Raw genomic sequence first — 10,123 nt, 5'->3', positions numbered from 1 at the left:
AAACAGATGGAAATCTTTCAACTTTATTTGTCAGAACATCTTTGCTACATTGTTGACAATAAGAGATATTGATTTCATTTGGGAAGGAAGTAAAACCTTATTCACATTTTGCAATTTCCAGGACTTTAAATGCAGAGGAATAGTGGAAGGAAAAAAATCAGTTTTTGAGGTTCATTTATGGTTATAGCAGTCATTAACTTGACAGACAGAGAACACAAACAAAAGAAAGCTGCATAGTGTGCTGGCCCTATAAGGTGCAGTGACCAAATACAAGGCAATAATCAGCAAATACACTCATGTGCTGAAGTAATACAAAACAATGTGCAACACCTCAATAGATTGGAAGGCAACTTGAGTTCGATATTGTATCTCTATATTTTGTTAGTCTAGGCATAGCATAGCTTAGGGCCCATCTGGCTTCACCTTCACCAGCTGAGGAAATGCTGGTTTAAATTGGGGCAGAAATATGGTCACACGGCTGTTTTATGTGGCAAGTGCAGACGTAAGGGAAAGAACCTTCGTCTTCAAAAAGTTTCAAGTCCAACTGGATTTTAAAGCATCCATTTCAAGATTCAAAACAAACGACAAGATGATATAAACTGATTTCTTAGGAAAAATTGTGTTTTCAATTTCAGTCCAACATTAATAGCTCAGTACTGTTACATACGTCTGTAGATTTTCACCAATCCAAAAACAAAGAAAAGTTATTCTATTTAAGTTATATAAAGTTAGTATGGGTTTGATTGGAATGCCTTTCATTTATTATAAACAAAAATTCTAAGGTCAACAGTCAAAACAGCCAGTGGTTATTTTCTTCATTGTCCACCTTAAGAACAGTTTGAGTGTCAGTTGAATATTTACTCACTTGAGCCTTAGCATCAGCTTAATGTGAAATAGTCAGGATTTAAAAATTAAAAATCTATACTCAGAAAAAACAATTTACTCTAAGAATGTCTTATTTATCACTTCAAGAAGCAGAAAAGTTAATAAATGTGTTTTAATGCCAAAGCCAGTGGCTATCACGTAGCGGTACAGATTGTGTACCTTTGCATTCATCTTTGCTGAGAACAAACATGACGCTCGCTAGCTGTCGGCTATTAACGGTTAATGAGCCGTGTGTGCATTGATGTGTTGGTGTGAGCACTCATAGCTGAGATGTGGTGGCCAGGTGGAACATCTCATGCAAGGAGCTACAGAAGTTGTTGAATAGTGACGCGGCATCTGTCTCACGGCAAGAGTTCCACGCTGAGATTGAGACAACGATCCTGGAGGGGAAAACAGACACAGTGTGGATATGAATGCAGTTTCTGAAACTGCAGGGAAGTTACACACAATTTCAAACTTGAAATGAACAGTCGACTGACACTGAAGCGTATCATTACCATTTCTGAAAATCAACAACGAAAAGACGCTTTGATTTTGGCTTGACCAGCGGCCATTTTTAAATTGACCCTGTGTTTTTAAGGGGTTTTATCTGCCCAAAGGATGTAAAATGTTGTAGTTACAATTCAACTGGTGATGTCAACGGTACCCACCGAGAACATTTTTGGCTGGTTACACATTCACACACCAGTCTGTAGGTTAATTTACAGTCTATATATAAAGAGTTTCTGAAGAAGAAACAGCCTTATGGAAACATGCTTGTGTCTTGTCTGCCCACCTGTCATCTCTGATACGATAAAAGAAGCCATAGCCATGGTGCACCATGGGAGCCACAGCCCCCAGAACTGTAGTGTAGCCCACCAGACTGGACGACAGCACAAAGTTACCACCACCACCACTGCAGACAAAAAAAAACAACTCAGTTACAGGCAGACAGAAAGACCTCCCGAACAATTTACAATCTAATGCAATGTCCTGAGTCTGCTTAATAATTCAGTTTATCAAACAGACCATTTATCAGAATGTAAAATCCAGAAGTATTTTCTAACCATCCCGTAAAATCCTGCTATGACAATTTAACTGTATGCTTTGAAAAAGGTCTACTAAATGGATTTTGGACACCTACATGTCCATGATGATACAACCAGTACAGACCCTGGTGTAGACACACAGTTTCAAACATTGACTAGCTTTACAGACAGTACCTCTTTGCATAGAGGGGGTCCATGAAGAGTTCTGGAGTGGGTCGTCCCTCTTCTTTGGCAATCAGATACAGCCCAAAGAGATGCCTGTCAAAACCTGGATCAACACCGCAGTGAAACGGAAGTTAGAGCGTCTTTAGCTTCTGTACTGTGAGTGTTTCCGAGTGAAATAGAATATGTTAGCAGTGTGCAGTTTTGAGAGGGATTTAAATCAAATCCTTCACATTTGATTGAACAGTTAAAATGTGGAAGGGCTCAGAATGTTGCGTGATATGGAGCTACAGAGGACTGTGGCTCTACACACACACACACACACCCCTAGTCTCTAAAAGTTGCAAATCGATTGATGGATGGATGTCATGATATAATTGGTTGAAATTGGTTGGTACTAGCTTACGTAAGCACACTTCATATTTGGTTTAACAGGAAGAAAAGACGATTTAATTTTGATATAAAAATACAAAGAAATTGAGACCTAAGTGACCAATCAAAGGTTGACAGGCAGTTATCTCGTCTCACTTTTCCCTTGTTGAACCATTATAGGTTCTCTTTTTATCATTGCTGTTTTTTATGATTGTTGAAGTTTTCCTGCTAACAGTTTACTGCTAACCAAGCTAGCCATAGTTATAAAGCTAATAAAGCATGCTAAACAGATTTGTAATTTACCGTTGGGCCTAATGTACTTTATTCTTTGACTGTTCCTCTTGTTGACAATGTATATGGTGTGTAGATAAATTACTCTGTTCTACTTCCTAAATTGTTAAATTTGTTGGTGAGCCACCGCTACCAACGGCAACTGTCGATTTAGGGAGTTTCTATTTGATGAGATCTGCTTACACAGGATTGTCTAACTATTGAACGGTGATATATAGGAATATTACGCAAGTACATGTTTGTAAAGTGAACTAACCTCTTCCTTCCTGGGCTTCAGCCATCAGTTTGTTGTGTTTATTGAAGGCCAGCAGCATGGCCTTCCTCTTGGCAGCAACCTGGCAGAAAAATGTTTATGTAACATGTCAAATAAGCAAAGACTGCTTCCACCTCCATACTCTGTGTTGTTTTTGTCACAGTGCAGGGTTTTTTTCAGACATGCACACACTCACATCACATGTGGGGTCCGTCATGGCTTTACACCAGTTCACAGCCTCCTGGGTGCAGGGTCGCATCGTCTCCGTCCTGCCGTGGTAGAACTTGCGAGTCATTGCTGTCTCATAACAACTTCCTGGTCTTTGAGGGGTAAGAAGAGACAGTCGGGGCCGTTCACCTCACACTTCAAACATCAGTAAATGCATGGCCCTATATGAAACCAGTCTGTACCTTTTGTGTATTCTCTGGTAGGCCAACTGCATCGCTAGTTGAACAAAGCTGTCTGGATGCAACTTCTTTTGTTTGATGGCTGCTTTTCCAAATGCTGTGAAGGCGTAACACACAATCTGCAGGTCCTGTGTCTGTAAAACCAGCGACAGAGTGGAAACCAACACAGCTGTGACTAAGTTATTTTGCATCAGGCTTTGTTTTTTTTACTGTAGTTTGGTGTTGAATACTGGCTCACCGACTCAAGGTATTGCTGTTTGGCGTGGCGGATGTCACTCTGGACTTTTTCGTCGACAGTAAACACCAGCTCCTCAGGACGGGGTACGGGTCTGACTGCCTCTGAGCCCTATAAAGCATCGACATCGACGTATGAAAAGTGGACAGATGACCTATTCAAATGTATGTAGAGAATAAATAGGAGTCAATGTTTACCCTCCATTTGCCTTCTGTAACTTTGATTTGCTGGTCCAGATACCAACACATAGAAATCAGTACCATGGCATCATATGGTGCATGCTGCAAAACAATATTTTACAACTCCTTAAAAATTATGTTAAAAATGTAAGAATTATTTGCTTTTGGACAGGAACTTTCCAAGATGAGCAGCATGAAAATCTTGCACTAAAAATGTGTTTGACAGTGTGGTGAAACTCCTCTAGCATGGCGCGCACATACAAACTCACATCACAAGTGGATCCAAAAGAGCCGTCTGCGAACGAGAGTGAATTGTACGATTTGTCACCCCAGCGGATGGTGGGATTTCCTTTAAGGGCTTCCACGGTCAACTGTGTTCATAATTTCAAAGTCACACAATCAGACACACAACTCTTGTCTTTTAGAAAACAGTGAACACTATGTTATGAAATCTTTAGTGATTCAACTTTGTGCAGCTCGTACATTTGTGTAGTTCTCTGGAGTGGAGTAGGGTTTTGTTTCATCCAGAGAAATGATGAACAGGCTGCTCTGGATGGTCTCCAGGATGGTGTTATTGTGTGGATCAATGCTTATTAGATGCTCCCTGGCCTGCAGAGAGAGAGTAAATGCTGAAAGTACCGATCCTCTTTTGTATTATGACAACTTTTTCACAAATGTATTTTAGAACTTATTCACCATGATGAACACCAAAATCTCCAAACTTGAGGACCCTTACCAGCGCCCACCGAGTCCTCTCCTCTGAGGTGAGAGCAGCCACTCCGTCTCCCTCTGGCTCTCCCTCACAGCACTCTTTCACATAGCTGAGCTGCCTGTAGAGGTCAACACACACACACACACACACACACACACGAAATAAAATGAGGCAACACTGAACCCTGGGTGCTCCTCCTTCCTCCAGCTCATCATTACTGGGTTTCTGCAGGGTTCACCGAGTAACATAAAAGACTTTCCAAGACCTTTTTACCACCTCACACCTTTCGGAGGAATAAAGAGGTGAGGGAGGCGAGGAGACATGAACAGCACTGAATGTCTGCTCCCCAAAGATACTGCGAGTGTAGAGACCTCTTTGGGATCATTAATGGATTGCAATTATTTTCAACTCTGTAGTAAGATATAAAACGTTCCTCCATTAAATTAGCAATGTCAGCAGCATTTGGCACAACCCTTAAACAGGAAGCTTATTCTCTTGAGCGGTGTGTGTACTTGTGTGTATATCACTACCTCAGTAGTTCTGGAGGAGTGAGGATTTGTCCATCACAGACTGCGTCAAATGTGAAGATCCTTCCACGACATATCACCACCAAGTGGGAGGGGCATGGACCTTCATGCTCTGTGGAACAGCACAAAATGTACACGCACACAAAGGTGATCTGTAAACTGAGAAAGTGTGCTAAAGAGTATGCAGGTGGGTCTGAAGGTAAGAGATAAGAACCTAGATTATTCTACCTGTCTTGAAGTAGTTCCGAATGGTGTCCTTCTGAACTCCAGGTACTTTGCAGGTGTTGAACAACATTCTGAACTGGTCCATATCTAATGCTATTTTGCCAGATTTCTGGGGATGCAGCCTTTCTCTAAAATATGGAAGCGAGAGAAAAAACAACACATTACATATATATACCTGACTTCATGTAAAAAGGAGAGGAACTTCTACTTAACACACCACAAAAACAGAGCTTGTGTGTCTTACGTGCGGATCAGGTTCCAGTACTGTAGTGTATGCCACGTGCCAATACTGGCTCTCTGCAGTTGAGTTCCCTCTTCAGGGGGCCAGCAGTGCTCCAGGTAGGGCGCCGGGCCGCCAAAGTTCACATTCAGCTGAGAGGGTATGCGGACCTCCAGATACGCAGCGTCTAACCACCATTGTTCAAGCTAAAGAATTTTTAAAAAACACAGTCACCTCAGTAAAAACATCCATGACTGAGGAGGACATCTGTAAAACCAAAACAAGGCATTTAACGCTCCATTACACACCCAGTTCTTCTTGGTCTTGGCTCTTTGCAGTAGTTTCTGGTGCAGCTCTTTGCCAACACCCTCTTGAAATTTCCTCACAATGTCCATTGTGGCCTTAAACTCTTCCTCAGACGCAAATGGTTGAACTGATGGAAAACGTGGCAACACAAAATGAGTCAAGTAAGAGCTCCAGCTGCTGGTCATTGTGAACTTTAAGCATCTTCTGTTGTAAAATGCAAAATGAAAAGGCCTTTATTTTACATAATATGTATTTAAAATGACCAACGCCTTGAGACCAACATGGGTGTCATTCGGTCATTGTTAGCAGTAGCTTGCACACCTATGTTGTGTTACACTAATGAGTAGAGTGGGAAAGTGGTTCTTCATCAATGTGCAAGCTCACTGGTCAAAAACAAGGGAGTGATAGATCATCAATAGAGGAGAAAGAATAAGGGAATGAAAAGGAAAGGAAGGGGAATGAAGAGAAGGGAAGTTTACAGTATTTGTCTGAGTAAATATTTAAAGTTTGCATATTTCTAAGATCTTAAACAGAACTTGTGACTCGTCCGGTTGTTCAAAGTTGCTATGCTACCTGCATTCAGGTACTTCGAAAGGCTCATCTCTAGCAACGGGACAGGCAGGGACGGCAGGCTGCTTTGGTACTGGAAGGTCCGCTCACCCAGAGACTCTGACAAATTATTATCCATTTCTTCTTCCTGGAAGGAATCTCAGACTGGAAACACAAAACGAACATGTGTAATAGTCTAAATAGCCTAAATGTTTCAGATTTTACACACAGGAAATTCAAAACAAAAAGCAGTCATTCTAGTTTTTATGGAACTATTATTTCTGAAAATGAAGACTAATGTTTCTTTGAAAACATCTACAATAATTACCGTGTAAGTTGTACAATACGCCAATATTTGTTGTGTACATAAACAGACAAAGCAAAAGGCTCTGCGTTTCTCTGACTGTTGCAATATGCCACCGTTGTATTGTGGAATATTAAGTAGCCTTAAAATGTTACTGGGCTGTGTTGCAAACGTTATCTGCCCCAAAACAATATTGACGTAGATTCTTAAACTCCTTTTGCGATCACATGACTCAAACATTGTTATTGTAACTCGCCTTAAAACGCCCACTTCAAAATAAATAGAGCCCGACGTTACTTACCTGCTTGTTGAACGCAGTAGTTTTCAGAGTTTTAACTTTTTTAATAAGATAATTGAGACGAACATAATGGTTTCCAGTGAGCTAGCTAGCGTTAGTAGGGTCAGTGTTATTGTCAACAACGATGTTGGACATGCAACTTAACGTTAAATGCGGTCAACTTGACGTAAACACGCCACTCATAGCTTTCACAGTGCATCAGGATGCTAACCTTATTAATGATGTGTTGCCTTGAGCTTCCCGCACAGGTGAAGTTCTGCGTGTTGTCGTCCACGGCCACCTTTACCCCACTAAACCTCACTGCACCGTCCCACTGCACAGGGTGCAAGTCCGGAAGATCGCACTGCGCCTGCGCATCAGCAGGCGCTACATTTTATCAGTAGAAGAGGCGAGGTGAATGAACGGAATAGAGACCACGACACTAGAAACCACACCACAAAGTCCACATTCATGATTATTGGAAAATAATTCAGGTATAGAAGCAGATTCACTGGTCGATGACACGGTAAACCTTTCTCAACAGCAAAGCTAAATAATTCTTGCAAATACACTATACATACATTAGTATGTGGACACCTTTGGCTGCACACTTTTGTGTAGCATTGGTTTGGTCTGTTTTTTTCATGGTTTGGACTAAACCAAATGTAGCAGAATCCTAAAAGATAGCTTCAAAAGTCTTAAAACAATAGTCATGCGCCCACATTGAAACAGGCTTTGCTTGCTGTAATCATTCCTGCTGTTCAAACAGGCCATTAAGAGATCCCTGTGTACTGTGCTTACAGTACACGATGGGGAACACAATCTACAGTCCTTCTTCTGAGCAGAAATACACTCAGCTGCCAGTTTATTAGGTACCCTTAGCTAAAAGATCATGTGGTCTAATATAACAGTCCTGCAACAAATCGTACCTTCATTAAGGTTGTAATGTTCAGTTTTTGTTGAAACTGTTTCAGAGATGTGTTGATTCAAATGGTAATTTTGGAGGACGTAGTTTGTGTTGCTGTTGAGTTGTATTATGTTATAAATAACAACAAAACAAAAACATTATCCAGAGGTTTTATTTTCATGTTTGACAGAATTCAGTTTGTCCTGTTTAGGAATCAAGCTACATATCATATTGCATGTGTATACAGTATATTGCTGTGTGCATGGGGATTACAAGAATTAACTACATAAATCAGATAAAGAGCAATTACAAAAACAATTATATTGTTAACCTTATAGAATGCATGTAATTTATTCAATTTCTAATCTATGTATAAAAAAATTAATTACACTTTATCCTGTGTGATTATGACCTCTGAAAGCAGAAGTACTTGTTATAAAGACAGCAACATTTCTTCAGTTGTTGAGTTAGTAAACATTTAGTAATGTTTGCATTAATTTAGCCTCTTCAGTTTATTGCAAGCCTTACATGCCATATTTGGCGATGACTTCCTTTGCTAGTGTGACGTAGGCTGACATGGCATCGTCCTTGGACATTCCTGAAAGAAAACACCTTGCATTGTTAAATCGTTGGCTTTTTTTTGGCCACTTTTATATCTACACACATTTAAAACTTGTTACCATTTCTGGAGGTCCAGGCGTCCCACTTGGCTTTTCCTTTCAAATCCATCATTCCTGGTCTATCTACAATTGTGATGGCACACAGAGCGGAGGACATGTTTAGAGTTCAGGGAACATTGCATGGAAATGATGTTGTTTTTCTGCTGCAAGTCATACCGGTGTTAATCTCTCCAACCATCGCCTGCTTATAGAGTCCATACAGGTCCAGCAGCTCCTGGTCCGTAGGCTTCGTCTTCACATTCTTCACATCCTCTGCCATCTTCTGAAACTCTTCCTGCAGATAATAAATGTTCCGAAATGAATTAATTCCCTGTATTTCTGATAAATTATTAAAAACTAAGCTATTATGTTTGCACAGGATAAGCATTTATTTATACATATATTCTGCTCTTTGCCAAGTCTGACAAATGAAACCGTTTAAGATATGTAGTGCAGCAGAAGTCTGTAGTAATCACAGAATAGGAGAATGTGCATATTGAATAAGAAATCTGAGTATAGCATTCTAGTCATGCTGCAGCGCTCGGGAGACCTATTGTTGCATAAGTTGGAGATAAACAATGGGCTTTTATTCAAGACTCCAGTGTTTTTGTGCCAGCTTGAATAATCTACTTTACAAAAGATCTAGGGCATAGCAGCACAGATATTTATAAACTATTGGCAACCCTTTACACCGTCGACAAAAACCTGAAAACCCTTAAAAACAGTATTGGAATTTAGATGTCCCTGAAATGTATTTCTTTTTTATTCCTAATAATAGCCTAATAATAATATTTGCTTGTTTCTCTCATTTTTAAGCAATCTGCTTGCAATAAGTTAGTTCAACTGTAGTTGCAGCACCAGAGGGACCCACGAGCCAGAAGATAAATATCTTTAGACTCGCTCTACTTTCACTTAATCATCCCATACTGTCAAAGATGGATGACATTCAGTAAATGACGTGAATACCCTGTCGTTATAACCGTTATTCATCTCATAGCGATAATGCATCTCCGGTATATTGCCACTGAAATGGAGAGAAGAGCAGAACATATTTTACCCGATTAGACATTTTCGCAGATGCAGCAGCGTAGTTCAGATGAATGTATTCCTCGCGTCGGCTGGATGTGTCTGATTACACCATAGCTGATCAATGCAATATAATCGGCCGAGGGGAGGCCTGCAGAGGAGGGAGCAGAGAGCTGCTGAGGAGCTGATTGGCTGCATTTCATCCTCACATACAGAGAGAGAGAGAGAGAGAGAGAGAGAGAGAGAGAGAGAGAGAGAGAGAGAGAGAGAGAGAGAGAGAGAATGAAGGGTAGGCTATTTGTGTTTTGTATGCAACTCTGTACTCTAAATATAAATACATTTCAAGTGGGACTATATTTATCTGACCTGAAACTAAACTACCGAACATTAGTTTTAATAAACAAACACTAATATCCTTCTTACACATGGAGGCATCAGTAACCGCTAATAATAATATAATGTAATTAAGAGCCATTTTTTTATTGTTTTGTTTTGTTAAACCTCCCACCACATGTGGGCGTAGTCCCGCTGTCAAGTAGGCAAGAGTTTTTGACCGTGCGATAATGAATGAGGATAAATGTTGTGATTTCTTTAGTCTA

At 40.4% G+C, this 10,123-nt stretch overlaps 2 protein-coding genes across 3 annotated transcripts; both read right to left on the bottom strand.

Annotated features, from left to right (window-relative positions):
- Positions 1 to 7: 7 nt before the first annotated feature.
- On the bottom strand, positions 8 to 7,299 carry crot (carnitine O-octanoyltransferase). 2 transcript variants are annotated; one of them, XM_076108900.1, is made up of 17 exons: positions 7,165 to 7,299; positions 6,376 to 6,516; positions 5,805 to 5,929; positions 5,521 to 5,702; positions 5,280 to 5,404; positions 5,055 to 5,163; positions 4,549 to 4,642; positions 4,296 to 4,421; positions 4,082 to 4,183; positions 3,831 to 3,914; positions 3,637 to 3,744; positions 3,402 to 3,532; positions 3,188 to 3,311; positions 2,995 to 3,073; positions 2,088 to 2,181; positions 1,661 to 1,780; positions 8 to 1,265 (listed from the first exon to the last, which is right to left on the bottom strand). In XM_076108900.1, the coding sequence occupies exons 2-17, from the start codon at positions 6,488 to 6,490 to the stop codon at positions 1,145 to 1,147; spliced, it is 1,839 nt and encodes a 612-aa protein (XP_075965015.1). In that variant the 5' UTR covers positions 6,491 to 6,516; positions 7,165 to 7,299; the 3' UTR covers positions 8 to 1,144. The 2 variants fall into 2 exon arrangements, with proteins under 2 accessions (XP_075965015.1, XP_075965016.1); XM_076108901.1 differs by lacking the exons at positions 8 to 1,265; positions 1,661 to 1,780; positions 2,088 to 2,181; positions 2,995 to 3,073 and having other exon boundaries at positions 3,402 to 3,567.
- A 694-nt stretch (positions 7,300 to 7,993) lies between these two features.
- On the bottom strand, positions 7,994 to 9,655 carry acbd7 (acyl-CoA binding domain containing 7). The gene is made up of 4 exons (XM_076108902.1): positions 9,556 to 9,655; positions 8,676 to 8,793; positions 8,520 to 8,582; positions 7,994 to 8,437 (listed from the first exon to the last, which is right to left on the bottom strand). Exons 1-4 carry the CDS (start codon positions 9,565 to 9,567, stop codon positions 8,364 to 8,366), a joined length of 267 nt encoding a protein of 88 aa, XP_075965017.1. The 5' UTR covers positions 9,568 to 9,655; the 3' UTR covers positions 7,994 to 8,363.
- Between the last annotated feature and the right edge of the window lie 468 nt (positions 9,656 to 10,123).

The sequence above is a fragment of the Anarhichas minor genome, unplaced genomic scaffold, assembly GCF_050575085.1.
Source record: "Anarhichas minor isolate MPS153535 unplaced genomic scaffold, ASM5057508v1 ptg000041l, whole genome shotgun sequence".
In the NCBI taxonomy this organism is placed as follows: Eukaryota; Metazoa; Chordata; class Actinopteri; order Perciformes; family Anarhichadidae; genus Anarhichas; species Anarhichas minor.
The sequence above is the reverse complement of the archived record's forward strand: the minus strand, read 5'-3'. Positions and strand labels throughout refer to the sequence as shown.

Bases quoted from the DNA above. Each gene is read 5' to 3' on its own strand.
- crot (XM_076108900.1), bottom strand. From the start codon at position 6,490: ATGGATAATAATTTGTCAGAGTCTCTGGGTGAGCGGACCTTCCAGTAC. The intron at 3,074-3,187 runs GTGAGTGTGTGC...TTTTTCTGCCAG, and splicing joins TGACGGACCCCACATGTGAT to GTTGCTGCCAAGAGGAAGGC. The intron at 1,266-1,660 runs GTGGGCAGACAA...TTTCCCCTCCAG, and splicing joins TATCGTATCAGAGATGACAG to GATCGTTGTCTCAATCTCAG.
- acbd7 (XM_076108902.1), bottom strand. The intron at 8,583-8,675 runs GTATGACTTGCA...TCACAATTGTAG, and splicing joins GGTTGGAGAGATTAACACCG to ATAGACCAGGAATGATGGAT. The intron at 8,438-8,519 runs GTAACAAGTTTT...GTTTTCTTTCAG, and splicing joins CGCCTGGACCTCCAGAAATG to GAATGTCCAAGGACGATGCC.